Source organism: Candoia aspera, chromosome 2 (assembly GCF_035149785.1).
Source record: "Candoia aspera isolate rCanAsp1 chromosome 2, rCanAsp1.hap2, whole genome shotgun sequence".
NCBI classification, from domain to species: domain Eukaryota; kingdom Metazoa; phylum Chordata; class Lepidosauria; order Squamata; family Boidae; genus Candoia; species Candoia aspera.
Window position 1 is genome coordinate 116,692,255 of NC_086154.1, and position 25,164 is coordinate 116,717,418.

Below are 25,164 nucleotides of genomic sequence, written 5' to 3' on the forward strand. Positions count from 1 at the left end.
TTGTATGTACATTCAGCTCCCACAAGGGAGACAGTAAACATCAATGTGTAATAGCCACATTCTAAGAGGAAAAAAACGTCATACACAACTCCCATTGAAATAAGTTAGAGTTGCTCGCACTAGTTGATAGTTGTGATAATGTCTATTTCCCATTCAGTCATCCCAGTAGGGCCTCCAAAGAAAGGATTCCTTTAATTAAATTGTATTTTATGTGACAGGTCAAGTGGTTTCTGTCCACAGAGGATAGGAAGTTTGCTTGTACTGAGTCAGAGATCATTGCTCCATCTAACTCAGTATTGTTGACATATGGTAGTGGCTTTCCAGGGTTTGTCAGAATTCTCTTCCAGTCAAAGTCAGAAATGGTATGGATTGAATTGAGACTTTTCTGCACACATAGCATGATCTGCACCATTGAACTATGGCCATAAATCAAACTGAATCTATTTCCCATCCCCAGATGGAGACCAGAATGCAAGATCCTGATTTTATAATAATATATATAATCTTCTCTTTAACAGGAGCATATTAACATCCGCAGACATTGTCAGAATATTTATCATTAGAATAACAATAATAATTAATAATAACAACAATAATAATAAAAAATGGTAGGAGAGGAAGAGTGAGGCAAGTCTATAATACACAGTCCTGTGACGGCAGGGTAGCCTTTTGGAGACTCCACTGCCACGTCGTTCAAGTGCCCCCTTCCATATTTACACACTTGCCTGGCGTCCGCACCCCCAGCTAAGCTGGAGGGAAAACAGTGCATTGAACACAAAATTAAACCCATCAAACCCTCACCTCCCACCCACCCCCGTCCCCAAACCTGCCTTTTTATCTTGTTTGTTCCTTTTCCATAAAACTTCCCATCAGAAATACATTATTTACACATAAAATAAATAGAGCGGTAACCTGATTTGTGTTTGGCCTGCGGCAAACAGTCAGAGGTACTAGGGAAAGTATGGCTTGGATTCAACTCTGTACAGAACCGTGTGGGGAGCCGGGATCAGCCTGCAACCCCGGCATGGCAAAGCCGGGCACCTTGCATATTTCAGGGCCTTGCATCCAACTGCCAGGAAGTAGTATAAGGAGACTGGCCCCTTCCACTGTCCCTTGGCCCTTCTGCCCTCCCCTCTAGCCATTTTCTGGCCCTAGAGCAGTGGTCGTGTCCCAGTTTCAGCACAGGACAGGCACACCGTCTGCAGTAACAAGCCGGCCTGTAGTGGGGTCGTAACTTCCCGCCAGGTAGTAAAGATCTTGCCGATCCTGGTATTTCTTGCTCCGGGTCAGCTGCTCATAGTGTTCACGTTCAACCACCTGGCACTTGTGAGATATGGTCTGGACATCATTCTCATCCTCATGGCATGACTGGTACAGTGCATTCTGCAGAAAGGTCAGAAAGGGGTATGAAGAACAAAAGTGATGACTTGGATCCACTGCTATGGGACAAAACTCTTCTGCAAAGACTGGTGTCACCCAGCCCCAATCTGCCAGCAATTGTCAGCCAGCAATAGCCCAGCATGGTGGAAATTCGCCATATTCCACACACAAATGGAATAACAGACTTGTTGGATCAGGTCTGTTAAGTCCACTGCTCTGTTCCCACAGTGGTCAACCTATAGTTGGAATTCATCTACAGAGCATAAAAAAAAAACTGTTTTCAGGCTCTTGTTCCCCCAAATCTGGTCCTCAAAAGCAAGCTGCCTCCATACCGCTGAACTAGCCTGGGTGATAGACACTGACAATCTCCATTAGTTGGTTTATCACCTTTCAAGCAAGCCATATTAGCGTCTGTCATAATTATCTTATAGCAGTAATTTTTATCATTTGCCCATGCACTCTATCACGAATAAGGGACAGATATTGCAGGACTTTTACCAGAGATTCTTCATTTTGAGCTGTACTGGTGGCGGGGGGGGGGGGAGGTGGAGGGGCGATGGAGGCTGAACCTGCCACTATTATTTTTGTGTTTGTGTGTGTGGAATAATTTCAGGTGTTAGTATTATGATAGAGGAAAACTCCTTCTCCACTGTCTCCACATCAAGCACAGTCATATTCTCACCTCATTTCCTCCTCTCATTTATTTTCTGTTATAAAATTCCAAACACTGAAAATTTCCCTTATAGAGAATTTGCAGAGTGGGATGAAAAATGGTTCTCACCCTACAAATACTTCATTGGTTGTGGCCCAGTTGGAAGGATTGACCAAGTAAACCAGAAAACCAATTAAAATTGATGTGCATGTGTGGAGTTGGGGGAGTTCACCCAGTCTTGTCAGAGGATGCCGATGTCTGCTGGCTCCTGGCTTTTCCCTTGTAAAATTGTACACGTTGCAGTAGGTGAAACAAAGGTAATGTGAGGAACAAAGGGAAAGGCAATAGATCTTGAAGCACTAGCTCTATATGCTTAGTTCCAACTGAATTCAAAGGGACTTCCTCTCAGGTATACCCAATTATAGGCTAAGTACAGTAAACTCAGATGCTGCTACTGAGGAAGAGATGATAGGTTCATTCCCCCCTAAAAGATGTCCTCTACTGCTCCTTTCTGCACTCCTGTATCCCAGGCAGGGTTAGGCTCACAGTGGCTACTCCCTTTTTACGAGTACCACAAAGTCAACCAAGCAAACCCCAGAGTAAATGAGTAGAAACAAAGAAAACCCATGGCCAAGGCAAATTACCAATTCCGCTCCCTAAGCATACCTAGGGATGATTTCCTAATGAAAGCAGAGGTGTCCGTTTGAATTGTTATAGATCAGAGATACCGGCCACATCCTTTAAGAGGAAGATTCTATAGAAAACCCTGCTGTGGTCATTAAGGGAAAGCTTTGTTAATTACTGCAAATCATCCAGTGATCTATCTGTAGGTCCTGGTTTCTGTTCTGCTCTCGCTCATTATGCCTTTTGATCCAGCACCAGAGGAGACCCCTCTTTGCCGCCCCCTGCTCCGTTTTCTGGTTTCTCCCCTCACCTTGCCGTCACTATGCCGCTTGCCCAGCTTCGTCTCCTCGGGATGGTAGAACCATTTTACTTTGACAACCATGTTGCTGCCCCAAGACTCCCACATGCTTTCAATGCGGCCGATGTAGGGCAGATGGGGTCGGCCAGCTGACAGGAAAACAGCGCAGTCACCAATGCGCAGAGTCTCCTTGCCCCGTACAATCGCTTTGTAGAACAACTTCCGTGCCTTCCCCTTCATGCCACGACGCTGTAGGAACGGACAGAGCGTGCAAGAGCAGAATAAGCAGTGGCCTGCGTAACGCCCAGGGCGCCCCTGCCTCTTGGCTGCAAGGCCCTTGGAAGATCCTCCAGGGAGTCTCTGGGTTGCCACGGAAACAAAGCTCTCTGAGAGGGAGCCTCGAGGTAGCAACTGAGCTTAACTAAAGCAAAGCCAGGCTCTGCTGCGGAGAGAGACCCCAACACTTTTGCTCAAGGAGGCCCAAGAGAGGATAACCAGTGAAACACAAATGGGGCTGCCAAGTGCCTTGTTCATCCTTTGCAAGGTACTGCTATCCTCAGGGGATTTAATGACATGGAGTGCAGCCCAGGAATAAGACCCACAGAACATGTCTGGCACCTCACAGGAAACGGCCATGCTCCAGCTGTCGGAAACAGCAAGAAGTGAAGCCTGCTGCATCGGCCACAGCCAGGTATAGCTGCAACAAAGGGCCCCCATTCTGGAGAACAGAGATTCAGGGGAGGCTGTTAGCTGGGAAAATTCTACCACCACCCTGCACTTGCAGCATATTTACAGAATGTGGCCAATGTCGGAAATTTTAATTTAATTAATTAAATTTTATTTTTATCCTGCCTTTATTATTTTTATAAATAACTCAAGGCGGCAAACATACCAAATACTCCTTCCTCCTCCTCCTTTCCCCACAGCAGCAGCAGCAACCCTGTGAGGGGAGTTGGGCTGAGAGGGAGCGACTGGCCCAGGGTCACCCAGCCAGCTTCCATGCCTAAGGCGGGACTGGAACCCTCAGTCTCCTGGTTTCCAGCCTGTTGCCTTAACCACTAGACCAAACTGGCTCTCAAATTCCTATTTGGAACAGGGAAGGCTGCTGAATATCAGCTACTAAGGCACAGATCTTGTTTGAACAATCACTGCTTGGTTAAATAAGTCAAAATATGAACAACCCTCGCTCTCCTGCACATAGCGTTATTCCTTTTTTCATGCAAATGAGTGAATAAACAAGCCTAGAAGTGCTAGTTAAGTATGATTTCTTTTTTTAAGTCCTCAGGACAAGCCATAAAATCATGGTCTGAAGATTTTTCTCCAATGCCATGAAGGTTTCCATAATAGGAAATTATAGTTAAAGGAAGACTTCTTGGTTTGTTTTCTGCTCAAAAGAGGCACAAAACAACTGCATGCAGGAACACAAGGCTCATTTGTATCTTGGATGCTGAGCAATTCTGGGGAAATGTGCGGCTGCTTTAAAGGCACGCAGAGATGAGTACTCCAGCGTGTTTTCAAGTGCCTTCTTGCATCTGAGCACCAGCACACTGCACAGCCCTAATATTTATAGAATAAGCAAATCTGCTTGTTTTCAGTGGGACATCCTTTTGAACAAGTATGTTGAAGACTGCAGTATTAGCATTTCAATTTGTTAGCCTTCAAACAATGTGAAAACAGGAATTTGCAGTTCTTTTGTCAACAAGGAGAGAAAGGGAAATTGGTCTTTCCTTTCTGATCAGCAACAGGAAGATAGTCTGAAGCTGGGAGGAAGCTTCCCAAGTTTAGCCTCTCCTCCTGTCAAAAGTCACAGAATGGCTGGGATCAATAACCAAATGCATGAATCACTTCCTTCCAGCATTTCCTTCTAGCTCTGTCCCAAGAGTTCAGGCCAAGAAACTTCCAAAACCACCTTCAACGGTATCATTTTCACTAGCAGACAAAGCAAATTCAAACCATTTCCCCTGGCTTGCATGAGGTAGTCCAGACCCACCATGTGGAGTCCTGGCATTTCCCATACCTGAGTGGGGTTCCCAGACCATTTCCAGAGCTGGCGTGCCGGCAGAAAAGCAGAGATCTTTGGCCGGTTTTCCACTGAGGGCAGCCGCTGCCGGCGGGAGAACTCTTTGGCTTTAGAGAAGCTCAGCGTTTCTTTGCGCCTTAGCTTGCTCTTGGCCCCAGCGCCAAAACACCTCTGCAGGGGGCTGCTCTTCGAGCGCAGGGCTTCAGATGAGGCCAGCAAGGCCGGAACTGGGTGTGTGAGGCAGGTCTGCACAAGCAGGGTGGAGTCCTCGTCATCAGAGCTGTAGGAGGAGTCTTCGTTGTCGGAGGAGCAGAGGCTAGACGTGGAGCCGGAGCCGGAGCTAGAGGAGGTGGACGACCCAGAAGATGACGACGAGACTGAGAGCCGTGTCAGAAAGCGGGAGGGGACACTGCCTCCCAGGTCATCCACTTCGTCCTCATCCATGTCTGAATACGAGCTGTGGCAATCGCTGTCACAATGCAGCCCATACTCAGTTTGACCAGTGTATTTGCGTAATGCCAGCCCCATAGGCAGCGTGCTCTTCTTCTCTTTGATCCCCAAGGCTGGGTGAACATAGCCGTGGCCAGGGAGTGATCCAAAGTCCTTGTCGCTCATCAGTAAGGCCTTGCAGTTTTTGTTTTTGGGTGATGTCACACCCTCATGATCCAGCTTAACCAGGTATTCGCCACCAACTTTCCTACGCCCACCCTTACCCAGCTCAGTGTCCAACCGTTCAACTTTCTTGGCACGCAAAAGCTTCTGAGCACAGGGCAGAACCAGGCCGGCATTTCCAAAAGCAGAATAAGAGTTGGCAATGCGGCTGAAAGAGTCCGAGCCAAAGCCATTCCCGAATATGGGGGCAGCAACACTGTGCACAGGGAAGAGCACCTCTTTGGCCCGCAGCTTCTTGCTGCCACCATTGAGCTGGAAGAGGTTTTGCCGCATGGCTGTGCCCTTGCTGGATGTCTTGCGCTTGTTCTGGGTCACGGCTGTCCAACTTAGCAGAGGGCTGCTACGACGGCTCAGGAAGTGATCTCCAGGCTGGGCTTTCGAACTTGAGTGCAGCATATCAGACTTCCCTGCAGGGAGAGGACAAGGTTAGAAAAGTACTGGTTGGAGTTGTCACCTGTGCTATGGAACGGGTTCAAATCTGCACATGCCCTTCCCTAAGCAGTTCCCTTCATTCCTTGTGGTTTGGAACCGGCAGAACAGATTGCAGAAGGGGGAGTCCAGATGTTCTTAGGCCTGATCCTAACCTTTCCCTTTTTTCCCAGGTCAAGCCCTAGATTTTTCTGACCCTTTAAATTCCATTTTGAAACTAAATATGTTACATCTCTGGAGCAAGCATGGTAGAGAGATAGAGGGATGATAAGAGACAGATCTAGGTAGTAACTATTTAAACCAAGAATTCTACATTTTATTACAGATCATTCTAACTGCATAGGATGTCTTAAGTGTATACAAGATGTACTGCTTTCACTTTAAATGAATTTCATTTTCCCTTAATGATATGAGCAATTAGCCAAGTCTTACTGGTGCACCAGTATGTTATCAAATCCAGTACACGCTCCCTGAATCCAGGCTGGAATGAGCTGAAGATGTACGAAAAAGAAATAAAATCAGCTACTGAAGTAGTCATTGTGAGAAGGCAAGGGAATGGTTTTGAACAGTTACAAAAAGAGGTTGGTTCAGGGCAATTTTAACTTGAGAAACAGTGAAATGCTGATGAAGAGTTCACAGGAACTTGCTTAAATATTTTTTTTCCTTGCTGTTATTATTTTCCCTTAAATATGATCCAGACCTTCTGCAATTATAGCTTTAATTTCCCTGCCTATGTTTTCTTTAGACTTTTTTCCATCATGTTCTTGTAGCATATTGGATAGGATCTTGAACCTGAGAGCCAGCTACGTTTGTATATTTTGTAGCATTGTAGGTTTTTGTGACTTGTGTCTGTTTCATTGTTAACAAAACAATGTTTTTGCTAATGTTCTGGTTGCTTATTTAATAAATATTGTAATTTGGGGGTATGGTTTTGTTTTTATTATTTGTTGATAGTTTGTTAACCAATATAGTGTAATGTATATAATAGACTACATAATACACTATAATGTATATAATACACTACACAATACACTATAATGTATATAATACACTACACAATACACTATAATGGAATACAGAATTTTGCATGACAATTCATTATTATATTATATGTTTCATTTGCCTTCTTTTTACTGAATGAGGATTTATCCTGAGGATTTATTCTGGGGGTGTATTTTTTTGTCATCTCCGTAGGCTGGAAACTGCTTTGAATACAGCAACTAAAAAGGCAATATGCAAATTTAAAATAAATATAAAATAAATAAATTTATTTATTTATATAAATATGATAAAATAAACGAACATAAATATAAAATAAATTTTAAACATAAATAAAGTCTGAGACCAGCCTCAGTGTATGATCTTGGGCAAGTCCCATTCTAAACTGAATTAAGTTCACAGGCTTCTGGGAGGATAAGGTGGAATAATAAAACCTTTGAAAGAAATGCAAGAGAAACTGACTTACCAGCCTTTTCTTTGCTGCTGATCATCTTCTTACTTGTGCTTTTGGCTGACTCAGAGACTTCACGTCCCTCGGCACAAAGGCTTGGTGCTGATTCGCTGGAATGGGGAACATCACTGGAAGACCTTTTGTTACGACGGCAGGAGGTGGAGACTAATAATGCAGGAGAAGGCTCTGTGCCTACAGAAGAAGGATTAAGTTAGAAGTGTCCTGGACAGATTCAGATGGAAGATCATTGCCTCATCTCATTCAGATTTCACTTCCCTCTGACTTCTACGTTTAAGCATATTCCTCATTCTAGCCTAGATTATGATGGAACATTATGTGGCCCACAAAAGATAAATGCCGTAATAACTATATTTGTCAGTTGTTAAGGTACTATTTGAGTGCTTCTGCTGCATCAGACAAATACCAATCTCTCTCTTGAAACTGCTAAATCATCTCCCTTTGCCTCACAAGGCTTCTACTCTGCTAATGTCCACATGAGACTTCCCCACCTGAGATGGGCGAGGTCCTTCCCATTCCACTGCACAGAAAGTCAGACCAAACAGGGCGATACCGGCCCTTAGAAGCTTAGGTAGTTTTTTGGGTAATCTTTAAAGGATCCCAGCAAAAAAGTATTAAATAGAATCACCAGTAGCAAAGCAAATATAATTCTAGCATTAGTTCGTTCAAGCACACTTACACTGGATTTTGAAGTCTGGTGGCAACATGCGGATATTAGACACTGCAATGTGGCCAGTATCGCCATCATCAAATTCTACCAGCACTGACTCTGCATCCTCCTCCTCATCACTTGAAGACCCTGTGGGCAGAAGCTGTGTTACCTTTCAGGCTAGCTTCACTGTAAGCAGGGAAGCAGCTCTGGCCCAGTGATTTGGTTGTCTGCAGCATACTTGATTCTTCCCCATTGTGAGATCACTATCCACCAGCTTGCTCACCTCGAATGACATTGCCTGGGTAGAGGCAGCGGGACTTCTGGCTCCAATAAGCACAGACCCGGGTGCCAGGTGGGAGGCTGCGACTTGACTGAGGCTGCACATCTAGAACCTGGAGAAAAAGGAAGGCATGGGTGGCATATACATGTTCTTAGGTAGATACCGAAGAGATTGCCAAGGAGCAACCTTAGTGTATTTTATATCACCATGCAATTATGATTACAATTAAGCTTTAGCAAAACTACTACTTTCACTTTTGCCTTTTGCCTAGACATCACTGAATGTATTCTATTTTCTAGCAAGAAGACTTCTTGCTCTCCAAACTGTATGTTCCCCAGGTATTTTGTTGGGACAAGCATTTATTAAGAGTATCTGCCACCAAATTCATTGTCTTGATTTGTATGCTTTATTTTGTGCAACGGGTTGTTGATGTGCTCTGTGCAGGAACTTCTTGGCGTCTGACTCCATCTGACTATAAGGCTGCCTCCTCAAAGGCTGTATCTGGGAAATCGGAGCCCTGCATCTCTCTCTATACTTATATGTGCAATATGATCCACAAGCGAACACACAGAAGTGTGTATTAATATCCTGTCCCCCAGAACACTCCGGCACCGAAAGCAAGAAACTGGATGTGACCACAAATCACACAGTCCCTATGATTGCTTCCACTGGCTGGGAGGCTGCTGGAGGGTCAGTTCTGTAAGACTGGTCAATTAGAGCAACTTGATCCACCTAAATTTACATCATATAGTTGTATTCTTCTCAGAACATGTTATTTTTTTCCAAACTACCTAAATCTCTACTATTCAGAAGGCATGACCCTTCCAAGTTCTCATTATAGGTAATCCTCGCTTAACAACCATTCATTCAGCAACCGTTTAGTTATAATGGTGCTGAATGAATGGTAGTTATGATCGGTCCTCAAAGTTACGGCTGTTGCAGTGCCCCTGTGATCACGTGATCAAAATTCAGGTGCTTGGCAGCCCGCCTGTATTTACGGCTGCAGCATGCGCTTCAACTCCCCCCACCCGCCCTCTCTGCCCTTTTGGCTGCCCTGCACTGCACCGCCTACCCTGCCACCCCCAGCACACCTTCACTGTCTTCTTCCTCCCATTGTTGACAAGGCGCATCCAGCCGAGGCAGCAGCTAGCCCTTTGCAATGCCTCTGCATGGCCTCTGGGATGCCTTTGGAGGCATTGTGAAGGGCCAGCAGCAGCTTTGACTGAGGTTAGCTGGGGGTGTCAGGGGTAGGTGGTGGCAGCAGAGTGCAGGGTGACCAAAAGGGCAGAGATGGGGGGAGATAGGCAGGTGGGGGGAGTTGAAGTGGAGGTGAGCATGGCAGGGCAACGGAGACTTGTTTGCCAAAGGGAGCTCGCTGGGCCTAGCCAGGGAGGAGGCAGCGGGATGGAGCTGGCAGTTTATGCAAGGCAGGAGAAGAGTGGAGTCCTTGCAATGAACAACTGCAACTGGGACTACTGTTGCTGAGCGGTGCAGTCATGTGATGCTTCGCCTAATGACCGCTTTGCTTAGTGATGAAAATTCTGGTCCCAATTAGAGTCATTAAGTGAGGATTACCTATAAAAACAAAGCAAGCATACTCCAAATATCTTGTGTAGCTAATTCCTGCACATTTGCAAAGGAAAGCCACACTTTCTACTCCCTGCCCCTCTAAGTCCTATAGGTATTACTCCCAGCGGAATTGAGAGTCCAGCTTCTCTCCACCTGCCCACCCCCACAGCCAACCTGATTAATCACAGGCTATGATCTACTGAGACTTACCGCCTCCTGCAATAGCTGCTCTTGGGAATAGATTCTCTGCCTATTCCCTCGCTCTCCCTCAATGACAATGCTGTAGCTGTGGAACAAATAAGTGACAAGCTTTACACAGATGATGACCTGAAGGGATAGAGGAGAACCTAGCTTGGTTAATTCTGATAGATGTTTAACAAGATGTTCAATTCTTGGTTGGCAGGAGATAGGCTGTTGGTCTTCCCTTGTGAGCCAACACAGTACAATAGAAGTGCATGCTGCTGACTATTTAGTTTCCAGATCAGTAAGAGTGTTCGTATATAAGTGTGCAAACTTTAGGAAGAAAGAAATGTTACAACACCCTATTCTCCAGGTGTGCTGAACTATAACTCCCACTTCCCGAGCCACTGACTGAGAGAACTAAATAGTGCTAACGAACAATTTCATACATATTTACTCATGCTCTTTGCCCCGAGTCTCACTGAATTCAGTAGAATTTATTCACAGGTAGCCCCGCAGAGAATCGTACTGGAATACTTTTCATGGATCATACAGCAAAATGCTTTGACTTCCATGCATACTACAGCTTCGTTTTCATGATGAAAGGCAATAGCTTGCCCAAGATCATACAAGAAACTAATACAGAAGAGAAATCGGAATCGGAATCGGAATTCAAGTCTTTCCAGACTCAGTCCTTGGAACTAGGAGGGCTCTTGAACAAATGTAGTTTTGTTCTGATTAGTGGAAAGGGGAGAAAGAATGCCCAAGATCTGTACTGTGGAGTTGGGAGAGGATAGGACAGAGATCACCAATTAACTCTATTTGCAGATGAGTAACACGAATGATGAATACTGCAGTAGGTGTCTTTAGGTTAATTATTTTAAGGAAAAAGTACCTGGGTTTCTTGTAATCAATTACTGCAATTAGATAGAAATAGAAGGGATAGAAGAGAAAGTCCTGGAATGCAGAAAAAGAAAATGTCCACAATTCTAAATGATGTTGATATTACACAGTATCAACAGCAGTGGAGTCCCAAAATCTCTCTATAGTGTTCATGTTTATGTTTAGGAATCAGGTCCTTACATGTCAGGTGGCTGCAGACTCTTTACACTGCCAGCATAGAGCAGACTGTCCTCTTTGGGGATGAGCACACGCAGTCCATCCTGGAGATCTTCTTTGAGGATGATGCATGATTGGGCTGCAACCATAAGACCATGAATCTACAGTTAATTCTCTTCCTCATTTGTTTATATTTGCAAACTTAGAGCTTGAAGAATTCAAGCCTGAAGTATGGACAACACGGCACCTTCCAGATTTGATCTGCACAACCCACTCCAATCTTTTGAGCTACTCTTATCTTGCCAAGGATGTACTTCAGAGTTCACTTTAGCAGCTGTGCAATCCTACCATATTCCATCTCTAATACTTTTCGTCATTATCCTTGTTTATTTTTGTTCTTGACTACTACATCATATGGCTAGTGGTCGATCCTTCACCTGGAATTTACTAGGCCTTGTCAATTGCTCCATCAAAGGGTAAACTTTGGCCCTGGTGTGTGCTGAGACTTACCGGAGGTCATATCTTGCTCTGTACCAGTGGGTGGCATCTCTTCCTCTTCAGAGAAGCTGCTATTATCATCAAACTCAAAATGATCCTCAATGGCAAAACTCTCCATCAGCCGACTGACTGCCCGGCCTTTGCACTGCAAAGCAACGCAAAATACATTTTCTTTTTTTACAAAGGTAAAGGCATGCCTCTTATACACAAGGCAAATGTTTAACTGGCTAGGACAGGAATAGATTAAACAAGAGCCTCCCACAGCCTCAACTCATTCTTAGGTCACAGCATCACTCTGGCCTTTGACTGAGGATTGGAGTAAAAGGAGCAGGATGCCATGCCACTAATATTTCCACACAGAATCTGCAGGGCCCAAAAATATAATTTAAAAAAAAACTTATTCGTAGAAGTTTTCAGAAAAGGATTGAAATCTCATGAGATTTCAGGGATGAAGTTGCTAAAATTTCACAGACTATGTTGATACTTGCATTTCAATTATTTTTTAAAAAATTGTTTTGCACCAGTGCCAATGCACAATGATGCCTGAAAAATATCCTGTGTCCTGAGGAAGAGGCTCCTGATCATCCTGACCACCTACGTACCTTCTTTATTCTGGATAATAGCCAGCTGTTTCTGGCCCATCCAAGACCTGCACTATAGTAGTTATTTATAATTTCCTACCTGCTTGCTGACCACCTTGTTCTTAACTTTAGACAGCTTCTTGCCCTTGCTGAGGATGGCCTTGGCATTGCGAGGAGAGAGGGTCAGTGCTCCATTCTTTCTCTGCCCAAAGTAAATAAGGATAAAATAAGCAAATACAGAATGCTCTGGACAAATATTTACCATACTACAATGTACCTAAGCTGACATTTACAACTGGAAAAAACACCCCTCTCCTCTTTCTTAGTGGCACTTATGGTATCAATTAAGTTTAGCCAAAAGATTGTTCTGTTGAGGAATGCCTGCTGTTACCCACCACATCCCTTCTCCACTCCCAAAACAGATAATCACAATCTTCCTTCACTGAGGACCAAATCCAGCCCCCCTTTCTGCCCCAGCTTACTCTGAGGGCTGATTGCAGAACTTTGCTCTTGCGCGTGGCTTTCTTGAGGCGTTCGCTGCTGAGCTTTCCTGCATCATCACGATTTGCGAATGAGCGGGCCTGGCTGCTGGAGAAAAGCCCCTCATTTGTGGTTGATGTCCCAGGTCCACAGTGAAACTCCTTGGCCTTACTCTTTAGTTTCTTCTTGCTGGAACTCTCACAAGGTCCTGCTCGGCATACTGGCACCTTTTCCAACCTCCCTAAATCTGGCTTCACTGGCCGCCGCTTTATTTTTACTTGGCCTTCAGGACTGGGGATTCGACAGGGCCCTGGGTAGATCCAGAGAACATAGCAATGAAAAAAATAGGCAAAGAAGAGCAGAGCACAAAAATGCATCAGTGGATAAGCCAGTACTACTCTTTGCTTACACAGGCTGCCTTTTAGGCAAGTATAACATGAATAAGCTTATGAAAACCTATTTCTGGTAGACTCTTTATCAATTAGCAATTTGTGAGCCTGCCCAATGTTGGTTTATTTTAAAAAAAGAATTGTGGCTCAGCATATAATAGCAGAATCTGGCTCTTATAGATCCCAAATGCCACTTTACCTTAAAGGATGGATACACTGTGACTTAGAACAGTTGGTTCTAGGTGGATCTTTCACTGTCACCTTACATCCACCCTCAAGCATGAATCAAACAAAATTGTATGATAGTAGGTGGAAGGGCTAGATATAATCTCAGCCATTTCTTCAGGAGGCTTCATTACCCTTCCCTTCATCAACCTGGATTCAGCAATTCACCCAAAGAGGTCTGCTTTATTTCTTTTCATTCCATTACCTAGCAAACCCTGCCTCTCCTTTTTCTTCTTTGCCTTCTGATTCGCTTCCATTTTCACCACAGAGGAAGGAGAAGGGCCAATTACAGCAGGATTCACTGTTACATGCATGGGGGAGCTGTTGTCACTCATCAAGTCATCACCACCACCACCATCGTCACTTTCGTAGTCTCTGTGGTGATTGTCATCTGTAAATGAAGAGAAGAGTCAAGACAAATTCACAGCTAGAGGGAAAAAGGAGCCACTTCAAGATTAGGAGAAGATTCTGGTGCTCTTCATCCTTCCAACGTGACAGTGCACTTATTTCTGCCATCAAAGTAAACCAAAGCCATCATAGTTTGATGCTTGCATAGTTTGCATAGTTTCTAAGGTTAGCATCTTAACATGGTTCTATCAAGAGAATGAAGCATACAATTGAGACTTTTTAAATTAATCTTTGCTAGTAGCATGACCCTCATATCAATCCACCACGTAGGACTCCCTGGCTTTGGGTATTGCTGCAAGGCCTGATGTATGAGGATTTGGTAAAGCTGCACTAGTATGAATAGAAGAGTAGAGGTTATTTAAAAAATCCAACCAACAACTGAGAACCCTGAATATGTTCTGGCTGAGCTACTCCCTCCCTCTACGTCAACCCCACAGTTGAACTGGCTATATACCCCCCTTCCAATCCTGGCTTCTATATCCTGATTCTTGCCCCTTTGACAATGAGTCTTTGTTCTTTTGGCTTTGGGGAGTGGAAGCAGGATTTCTGTCTCAGCACTGCCTTCCTGATAAGATGCCCCAGGAGCTTCAAGGGAAGCCATAAGCCTGCAGTCAAATGAGAGCGGACATTGGCCCCCGTAGAGGACATCATGTGCAGCTATTTTTAAATTCCAGAGCTTCCTCTGCTTGCCAGCAGGAAATATGCTATGTGGCAAGCTCCTCACCAGACCTGAAGATAAGAGCTTTGTAGAAGGGTGGATTCGCCTGGGAATGGGCCTGGAAGAAGCTAATTGTATTCGCACTTCCTCAGTGGCATGGTGGAGAGATGAATACCTGGGAGGCCTGTTACTGGCTGGGAGCTCAGAAAATATCCATTGGACACTAATCCCCTTTCTGTTATGTAGGTAAACATCAGTTGTCCCAGGGTCCAAGTGCAATAGACAGAACATGCTCACAACTGCAGTGTTATGAATAGCATTCTCTTGTTTCCCATTATCATCTTTCCTTCCCAGGTGCCAACTGATCCTTCCCTTCAGTCTGAATCTGTACCTGCATCAGCATTCCCTGTACTAGGCTTGGCCTCCAAGGGAGTGAGATCCTGCTGTGGGTATTTGGGAGATGTCGCTTTGGAGCTCTTGGTTCGAGAAAGCTTCTTCTGGATACGGGTGCAAGGGATAGGCTCTTTCCGCCGGAAGGGGCCAATGCTCGTGGGCAAGACTTTGCTCTTGACCTTCTGCTTGAGATGGGAGGCCTTGTGTACTACAGTGGAAGCCAACTTGCTTTGTGAACTGCTCTTCTTGCAACGAACCTTCTCCTGCAAAAAAAATGCAAAAATGTCACCACTGGTAGAAAGGCACAGTATTCTTACTGTCTGGTCTCTCCCTCTTGCTCAAGGAGGGAAATATACGTTAGGAAATTGGAAAAGACTGAAAAATCTCATCTGACTCTCTCACCAATAGGGAGGATACTGGATTCCCTATAACCACATCTTGTCTGATGCTGTCTCCAAGGAAGGAAATTCTGAACCTTATACCAATTGCTCTGTTGGCAAGAAAATTCTACCCTTGTGGTCTTATCTGCACACACTTAGTTTCTATTTTGTACTCTAACAAATAATTGTAGTCCTTTTTCTTTTAAGGCAATAAATACTTGAAGACAGTGACCACTGATCTCTGAGCTTCCTGAGAAACTTAAGATCAAGTGTTATTTTTATACTTGTACTTGTTTATTTAACAGTTGGGCCCTGCAAATTCTGTAGCAAGGTAAATAAGTATAACTCATCTTACTAAACAGTGGGGGAGAGGTGTGTCATAAAATGTGCCATAAAATGTAAGATGTAGAAGATACGAATATTCATCTCACATCTCTAAAACAGCATCTGCCTATCCAGCTTGTTTCGTCTTAGGGCCTAAATCCTCATAGCTGATGTGAATATCACCATCTGATTGGTTTTAAAACCAGGGAGAGAACTGGGCTGTCTTGGTTTTCCAAAGGTAGCAAGCTATTTCTTATCCAAATGCAATGTAGACAGAAAGATAAAAATACTACGGTACACTCACCTGTGAACTTTTGATGCCACTGTAAGTTGTTTCTGATATTTTCCGTTTCTTCTTCTTGGGCTCCCCCTCGGCCCTCAACTCTGTACACAGTAGGGATAAGCTGGTTTTCACAGACCTGTGAATGGAAAAGAATACACAAGTTGGAGAAAGCCCTGTGGATGGATATTCAGTTCATTTCTGTACAGGAGAGGAAACTTGTGCAGATGAGGTCTACAGTTAGAGGAACATACACGCCCAGGATCTAAGCATTCTTGATAGAAGCAGCCTCCAACAAACATACTGCATACCTCTAAAAAGACCGGATCTCTTTTAGTTCCATTTGTTTCAGGCTGCTAGATCTCTATTTACAGCCAACCATGGCAATCTGATAGCTATGTGATGGGTATACATTAGGTATTTATTCACACATTTTCTGGGCCTATAAATAAGCAGAACTGGCTCCCACTGTTGTGGGGATCAGTATCCATGATTATTATTATGGTGATCTTTTACCTCCAACTAGATATACTGTCTCCTTGTCCATGCATAAGGAACTCCTAGACTGGTCACTCCTGAGATACCACATCACATAAGGAAACACAACCTCCCTTTCTGGCAACATACCAAGTCTAATGTTCATACAATAATATGTTACAATGAAAAACAATAAAGCAGATCCAGACTACAAAACAGAAATCCCAAAAAGTTGGGATACTCTATTTTCATCATAACAGTAGCCATAAACATTTCCTACATTCCATAAATCAGGACTTAATTTTGTTAACTAATGCATTCTGTCTTTCTGCTCTGATAAACTTTACAAATTGTCCAAATAGCCCTTCTTCGGAAATAAATATATGTACCAGGTTAAATGCCCTTCTTTCCATTTTCAGAGTTAGGTCCTGGGAAATGCTATCATGTTTTGACGCCTCCTTTCTTCATTTACTGGCTTAACTCACAGTGAGAAGTGTTGCAAGATCTGAATGAAGGAGGAGGAGTCATGTTTATGACAGCAGTTCCCAGACCTAACTGTAAAAATGGAGAAAGCAGCAATTAAACTTGTGCATTTGTTTGTTTATTTCTGAAGTAGGGTTATTTGAAACAAATTGGAAACCTGGGTAGTTTCTCAAAGTTCAGCATAGGAGGATGAAATGTTTCATTTTAGAAGATAATGAAACAAATAATAATAGGAGGGAAGTAAGTAAGTTATGGCTATTGTTAGTGTGAAACATACCACTCATCTTGTTTAAGAATTGGATATGGGATCTGCTTTACTATTCTTCATTGTAAAGTATAATTGTATAGTCACAAACACTATTTGTAATAATTGTTCACATCTCCTTTGCATTTTGTCATTCTGCATGATGGTGGATTTTTTGTTGTGAAAGTACAGGGCCCAAAAGCTCAAGCAGTATATTCCCTCTATACTAGAGATAGGGCTGGGTGTAAATTAGACACTGTTTTTGGCAGGCTCCAGACACTCTCACAAGCTTTGGAATCAAACTGTACAGTCACAATAAAACAAAAAATATTTCCATAAATATTGCCAAGTCTAAGCTATAATTTAGCCTAATTTTCCCCTCCTCCTGGTAATTGAGATGAAGATGGGCCCAAGAGCTCCTGGATCTCCTTGACTTGGTAAAGTTCTTTCTCCCTTTATTTCTGACCCCTGCACAGGACATCATTTGGGAGAAAGTTCACCATGGATGGGCACCCGACAATCAGTTCTCCAGTCATGGTGTTCTCTAGGCAAGCTATCATGACTGTAGAGGAAATGTGCCACCTGAAGTCACTTTTGTAGGGTAGTAATATTTCTGGCCTGTCTATCCATTGAGGCTTCCTGCTCATCTCCCACTTACTCTCTGCATGCATCCTCCAGCTGCTTCTCACTTATCCTTAATTCTCCCATATACACCACAGTCCAAATATTTTTGGTTGGAAGGACACATTTGGCTTTAACAGGTTTACATAAAGAACTCCATTTATGTTAAAATGTATCCACCTTGCACAATGCACTGTAAGATGAAACTTGGAAGTTGCCTGATAAGCGTTAGCCCAAGAGAAGTTACTGCTTGAGGCAAAAGATAACAGGATAACCCAGACACATTCCAACCGCACAGACTGACTGGACTGGTACATACTGCAGTGGCCTTTTCCATCACACCTGAGGTTCCAGGACAGTCTAAAAATTCAGGACAGGTGAGAGGGCATATTCTGCTCCATTCCCCAGCAAGGGGAAACTCCAGAGAGCTTAGAGGAAGTGGCTGGGGGCTTGCCACTGCTGCCCCACCAGTATCTGCTGCCTATGGTAGTTGCTTAACTCTGCCTAACAGCAGGGCAAACTCTGGCCTTGATCCTCAGGAACTGGGAGTTTCTTTTTTTGCAAACAATGTGAACATGGTCTACTGCAACAGTATTCCCTTAAGGTTGTAGTATGAAAGGAACAGGCTGGGCAGGTGTAACTTTTTATGGCCTGGTGCCTTTCCCTTGATGCCACTGCCTTAAGTCTTGGTATTCACAAAGGTTCTTATTTCTTCTGACTGTCAAACACAGAACCCAACCCCTCTTCCTCCCATCTCTCAGGAGCAAGAGGGCACAGCAGGAATGCACTGCCAAAACATCTGGGTTCTATTGAATTTTACTGCTTCCTCAGGAAGCAGCTTGGATGAAGATGGAATTGTGATAGCTGCGGGAAAAAAAAGGAGAACAAATTTCTCCCCACACATATAAGAATAGTCACAATTACTAAACAAGTATGCACAGACACACATTTACTCCTTGATCAGGATCCCACGAGGCAGCTTACCCATTTTTGCAGAAAATTGTCCATAAAAATCAGACTGCAATTTTTAAAAACGTAAGAAGTGGGGAATTATATGGTGCATTATCCCAACCCTTTTGGAAGTACAAATAGATTTCCAGGATTTCCTGTGGCACAGGGAGACTCAAACTAAACTGGATCTCTTGAAACACTGCTCGGCAATGGTAGATCCTTACCAGAATGACTGTTCCCACTTGGCAAATTATACTGTCATTAGAGAAACAGGCCCTCCCTTATAGATACCCCACTGTATACAGAGGCTCACATGGAGAAGATGTTTCTAGGAGGATCGCCATGTAGTGGTGAACTCTCTTGCTTAGAAGAGGCTAAACAGATCACAGAGAAATGAACAAACACTCCTTTACATATTTCTCTGTGGGGGAGGAGGAGAATATGGCATAATACTGTATCCCTCCCACATGTCCTGTGGCTGCTCTAAGAAAGGGAGGAGACATTCCTAGACTTCTCATGCCTTCCAGCAACTTTCTGGCTGCTGCTTTTGCTGCAACTCATTACTTCACTAGCTATGGTGGAGGCTCTGGGACAACTGCCTCTTTCAGCTGGGCTTGTCACATTTTACATGCAAGGAGACTGCCAGAGAAACTACAGGGTAGCGCCTGCTCAGGCAGCTCAACTCACAGCACCAGAAGTATTGCTGTATCTGGGGCAAGATGAATTTCCACTGATGTGGTTGGAGAGGTGCAGGTTTTAGGTTCAGACACAAATCGTTATTAGTGGGGGAGGGACCAAGAATGTAGGAGAAGCACTGGAGCATGTGCGCTGCTTTATACATCCAACGGTAAGGTTTGGAATTATGGATTTAAAATTTCCCCATGTTCCACAGTGCTGAAACCCATTATTTGATGAATAACTAAATGATACTCATTGTGCTATTTACTTCCTTCTCTTTTCTGGATACTAACCATTTTTTCTACTAAGAAAGGGAAAATGTGGTGGGAAAGAATTGTAAAGAATTCCGGAAAAATAAGGAGCAGAGGGATAGGTTGTCAGAAGGGAAGAAGGACAGGGATAGGCAGTTATGGCAAAGGACTGCGAGAGGTAGTAAGTTATTTCATCTTAACCAATGAAAGCCACATCTCTTTTCTTAGGTTTATAGTGAAACTCTTTGCAGCTTACCACATGTGATATGTGATATGAGTGGCAAGTCAGGGATCACCACAGTTTCTCAGCATATATATTCCATGTCTGTGAATATAGGCATATGGGGTAGCTTGAGTCTGGCTTGGTGCACTGTGCATTAATTAAGTGAAAAATTCTGCACCACAGAATCCAAAACTACTGATCTGTATAAGTCATGCAAATTGATCACGTTTTGTGTGATCTTATTTTGTATAATTTATTCAGGAACAGTTATTATTTTACATGGTTTTTCTGTTTTTGCTGGTCATGGGGAAGAGTGGAGAGCTATATAGCATCCTGAAATCCAGTTCCTACAATCACTGCAAATCTTGCTTCCAGGACATGCATTACTCATACAGCTTCAAGTCTATAAGTGCCAGAATGTTTTTTTTTTAAACAAAAAGATGAGTACAGGAAAGCTAAAGATCTGAAAACTAAGATTTTGCCCTTCTGTGCTCTTCCTGAATCATAGCAATACTTAAAGTCCTTTTCTTATTGGTAGCTGCCTCATAGGCCCCTCATACACCATAGGGTTCACAAAATCTATAGAAGGAAAAATCTAACATTCCTGTTACTAGTACATGCCTATGATTACACTTCCAAACTCTTCCTGTTTCTTCAAGTCATTGTGTAGCCAGATCAGACTGGCTTAGTGGAAAGGATGGGAGTAGGATTAATCTCATCTGGTGCATTGAAAGACAAATGAAGGGATATATGGCTTGATATTGAGAGAAAGAAAGAAAGGGAAAAAAAACTGGCAACAGCCTATTGTACTAAATTGCAATCAGCCCAGAGAAGGAAGGGGAAGTAGAGAGAGGTAGTTACTCCCAATGACAACAATTACGAGGAATTAATTTTGGACTTATGTGGGGTGAATCACCTTTTGACACCTTCTAAGAGACTGACTTCGCATTGCTTTGGCACTGCCCTTATAGGTGTCCTTCTGGCATAGTAAATAGGAAGTGAATTAGCATTCTGAAGGCTTTGTCCACCCCCATGGCTGGCTCGTTGCCCATTCTGGCCTCCAATGCGCGTTAATCCTAATTGCTCCACTCTAGTACCAGGCTCCTAAAAAGCAGCCTCTTGTCTGCTCCACCCTGGGAATGCAGCCCAAGATTTGAAGCTGCACAAACCCCATCTTCCCAAGGCAGCCTCTATTCACACCCCTCTCTTGGGCCTTGCCCCTGTACCCTCAACCTTTTGGCCCAGTCTTGATCCTGGAGCTGGTGCCAAATTCCAATTTGGCAGCTATAGCAGGAAAGGAAGGAGGGAATTCCCTGGTTAAGCAGAGGGAAAGGAAGGGAACGGAGCACCCTAAGGGCCATGGATGGGAAAGAGAAATGGGCTGGCTTAGGAACAGCAAGCAACTGCAGGCTCCCATAATGCCAAGCCCCCAGCTTTTGCACCTCAGCATACTCTTAAGTAGGGAATTACCATGGCTGAAGGCCACAGCTCTGTTCCGGGGAGTGGCTAGAGGGAGGCAAGCTTGGCAGATATCTCTGCCAAGCGTGGGAAGTTCAAGAAACAGGAATGTTCCCGATAGGAAGGAGGCCAAGGGACTGGGCTTGCAGCTGCTCTGGAAACATGTGTTGCTTCAGTGAGGCCAAAAGCCTCCACCTGACACACAGGGTAGGGATGCCATGATGGCTAGGAGCCCTGACTTGGCACCTAATCAAGGAATCCTATGCCATGGCTGTTTGCCCGGGCAGGTTTACAGGGCAGACATACAAATGTGCAAACGTAAAGGAGCAGAGCAGGAAGTACAGAGCATTACCATTCAGGTGAAGATTCCAACCTCAAAGCGGTCTATGTATGCCAATTGTTCTCTGGGAGCTATATGATTACGGGACTTTTCTGTGATAGTGTGATCTCTGACAAAGGGTCAGCTTGACAAGTGCTCACATGTGAGCATTCAGAGAAATGGCTGTATGAATGTGCACTTGCTTTACTGCCTTTTGGAACAGCATCTTTCACATCGAACCTATTTTGGAACATCAAAAAGGAAAAAAGCCTCCTGCTAAAGCTCAGAGACTTTTGAAAAGAACAGAGCAGGTGATACCTCAGACAGGAATAATTTCACTTGCAATTAATGAATGCAAAATAATCCATAAATACAAGGCTTAGAAATTTGGAATAGAGGGGAAATTAGAAATAACATCCAAATCCTTCTAGAAACTATGGCCAACCAGGACCAGGTACAGAAAATAACAACTGTCAGAAACCTTCAGTTGGTGGAGCAGCTATTGACCATATTACACAGTAAGATTTTTTTCTCTTTTCTGCTGTTGTCCATAACCAATCATATTTTAGCGTATTTTTAAAAAATTTGCAAAAGAATTGACCAGAGAGCACAGCAGGATACAACATGTAATCCGATGCCTGTCTGATGAATTGGACTACACTTCCCAGCCACTTTGTCTGACCTTAAGACTCATCTGCACATCCCATTTTCCCAGGTGCAAAGACACCTTGCTAACTGTTGCTGGAGGATATGCCTCTGTCCTCAGCCCACCCTCAGCCCACCACAAAGGCAGCTTCTGCTCCTCTTTCTGTGCTCCACTTCCCAAGTCACATTTTTCACTTCTGCCAGTGCAAGCCATGCCAAGCACTCAGGCCTGCTGTGGGTTGTCAGGACTCTTCCTACTGTCAAAAAGCCATCTCTCCTTGCCAGCTCACGGATGGCAAACAAAGCAGAGAGAGGGGGAGGGAAAGCAGACTTTTGGGGGTGCCAATTCTCCTGGTAAGAAAAAGATCCACCTATCCACACGTAAGGGAGAAGGCGAGGAAGTGAGTCATCTACTATCAGTTCTCCGATCTTTGTGGGATCAGGGAGCCACAGCAAACAGACTGTTCTCCCTCGCATCTTTCTACCTGCTCCCATTGTCCTGCCTCCTAGTGCCCAAAAGACCTGCTACCATGGTGGAAAGTCTGCTTTATCACAGAGATATCCCCAGAAGAATCACCTCCTCCTGTGGCACAGCTGCCTGACTTGCCCTGCCCTGCCCCCCCACCCCCCAGGGCTTAGGTGGGGAGTTGTGTTTTAACCAAACGTCCAGTGGTCTCTTGGATGCCTGTTAGACACATATAGTTCTGATGTTCGAGTCCTATACCAGCACATTGGTTAAAATGCTCCCCTTGCAGTTTCAACACTGCAGGGTCAAGCTGTTCAGAGGGGTTTCTGGCTGTAGCGCAGGGGTGCTCCATTCTGTGGTACGGCAGCCTCTGTCTGCTCCTTCGGTGCCACGCTTTAAACACATGTCCGGTGGTACCCCTACAGGGAGTGTGGGAGGCAGAGCTGTTATCTCTGGGTGCAGCAGGCACTGGGAGGAGCTGCTTTGTCACCTGCCTTCCTGCAAGATAGGAATGAGAAGTTCCACTTCTTGTCCTTCTTACCTCTGCTCTGACTCCCACCCATGACATCTTATGGAAGATGGAAACAGGGCCAGGCCTCTTTTCTCCATCACTGCTTTTCTCACCATGGGAGAAGTATGGAGAGAGATTATGAAGGTCAGGGAAAGCAGCAGCAGAGAATGGGTTGTTTGGTGTCAATTCTCCAATTCTACTCTTGTGATCAGACAACAGACATCAGGAGATTCACAGGTCTTCCACTACCAGTAACTGACATCAAAAGAGGTACAGGTAGTCCTTCTTTAACTACTACAATTGGGACGGGCAACTTGGTCATTAAGTGAAGCAGTCACTAAGTGAAACATCACAATGTTACAATTTTACTTCACCTTTCTCTTATTTTACAGACCTGTGAAGGTTGTAAATGCAAGGATTGTTCGCAAAGTTACTTTTTCATCACCATTGTAACTGCAAACAGTCATTAAACAAGGCAGTTGCTAAATGAGGACTACCTGTATTCCTCATCTAACACCTCATGTCTTCCCCCCCATCCTCATCTCTCGTGGACACAGCCCCTATTCTCCTTCACTGCTGAGGCAGAACTGGGGTTCAAATGTGGTCAGTGCTTCATAGAACCAACATATTTTTGTGCTGGCTCCCATCCTGGATATCAGCACTTTGATGCTGCTATGCTAAATAGCCCTTGGAATGCTGTTTTGGAATCACAGAATCTCCTATTTCAGCTATTAAAGATCTGCTGGCAAACCCATCCTGGTGGGACGATTTTTGGACTTGTACAGAAGTGGGCTTAAAATGCAAGGGAAGTGGAGCTCAGTGGAGCCAAAGCTGGGACTGTCTTCCAATCAGCTAAAAATGGATTTCCTTTTATATTTAATTTTGCATGAATCTGTACAGCTTTTCAAGGTTTGGAGTGAGAACAGGGATTCCACTTTCCCCTCAGGATAAATCCACATAAAGGACTCGGGGCGGAGAGGAAGGGGAGAAGGCAGGCAAGTTCTCTAGTGAGTCCTGGAAGGTTTCCACGAGCCATATGGTGGAGCCATGTTGCAACCCAAAGCCAACACTAACTGCTTTTTTTCCCTCTGTAACCTTCACTACATTTGCTAATGTTTTGTGACATAAAACCTAGAGATTAATTTTTTTCTTCTGTCTTAATTGAAGGAACCATTTAGTACAGATTTAACTATTATTACCAAATCATCAGGATTGATGCAGCGCACACACGCGTGCTCCAATCATGTTTGGACTAGCTTGGAGGATTTATGCAAATGGGCCTGCCGGGAGAGGCAATTTGTAGCAGAGAAGGACAATTATACAGGGCCCGTGAGTGCGGGAATGACTGTGCCGGGCGGCTAATGGATAATCATAAAGCGCCAGCAGCAATGAACACCACTGCAGCGTGACCAATGACTTTATACGGCACAGATAAAGAGGCTTTTATGCAACACTGCCTTCCTTTTCAGAGAGGGGCAATTCCTCCCCCAGAGCAGTGCAGGAGGCAAGACAGACAGGAGGCAGGGGAGCCCAGAGGAACAGGCATTTCTTTAGCCCCCTTGTTCTGCCAGATCTCGATGGCCACTATGATGGGCAAGGCCCTCACTGTGCTTAGTGCTAAAGTGCAGTCCCCTCTGGGGTGGAGGCAACAGTAATAGCCAAGAACAACAAGCCATGCTTTGATCACAACGTATTCACTGAGCATCACCACCACCACCACCACTTTTCCTCATGCCTCTACCAGGCATGGTCCATAATGATCACACTACAACAGAGATCTGGAAGGAAGAGTCCTCTTTTTATAGTGTACAAATACAAAAAAGCACTATAAAGAACATTGGCACTATATAGTCTGTTTGATGTAAAAAATTAGGCTGCCCCCACAGCTCAAAAAAGAAAAAGAAAAGCTTCAATGTATGAAATGTCCCTTAACACATA

The 25,164-nt window shown here is 44.3% G+C and overlaps 1 protein-coding gene across 6 annotated transcripts in view; it reads right to left on the minus strand.

The window, feature by feature from the left end:
* Positions 1 to 479: 479 nt before the first annotated feature.
* Positions 480 to 25,164, minus strand: part of BAHCC1 (BAH domain and coiled-coil containing 1) — a 125,423-nt gene continuing 100,738 nt past the window's right edge. For all 6 annotated transcript variants that reach the window (XM_063293395.1, XM_063293396.1, XM_063293394.1 and 3 more), the window contains 14 exons: positions 15,924 to 16,038; positions 14,914 to 15,178; positions 13,662 to 13,847; positions 12,845 to 13,152; positions 12,463 to 12,564; positions 11,794 to 11,926; positions 11,308 to 11,422; positions 10,255 to 10,330; positions 8,479 to 8,587; positions 8,223 to 8,342; positions 7,541 to 7,717; positions 4,972 to 6,053; positions 2,967 to 3,203; positions 480 to 1,383 (listed from right to left, as the gene is read on the minus strand). In XM_063293395.1, the coding sequence (XP_063149465.1) occupies positions 1,177 to 1,383; positions 2,967 to 3,203; positions 4,972 to 6,053; positions 7,541 to 7,717; positions 8,223 to 8,342; positions 8,479 to 8,587; positions 10,255 to 10,330; positions 11,308 to 11,422; positions 11,794 to 11,926; positions 12,463 to 12,564; positions 12,845 to 13,152; positions 13,662 to 13,847; positions 14,914 to 15,178; positions 15,924 to 16,038 (3,232 nt within the window). In that variant the 3' untranslated portion in view covers positions 480 to 1,176. The remainder of the gene's footprint in view (positions 1,384 to 2,966; positions 3,204 to 4,971; positions 6,054 to 7,540; positions 7,718 to 8,222; positions 8,343 to 8,478; positions 8,588 to 10,254; positions 10,331 to 11,307; positions 11,423 to 11,793; positions 11,927 to 12,462; positions 12,565 to 12,844; positions 13,153 to 13,661; positions 13,848 to 14,913; positions 15,179 to 15,923; positions 16,039 to 25,164) is intronic.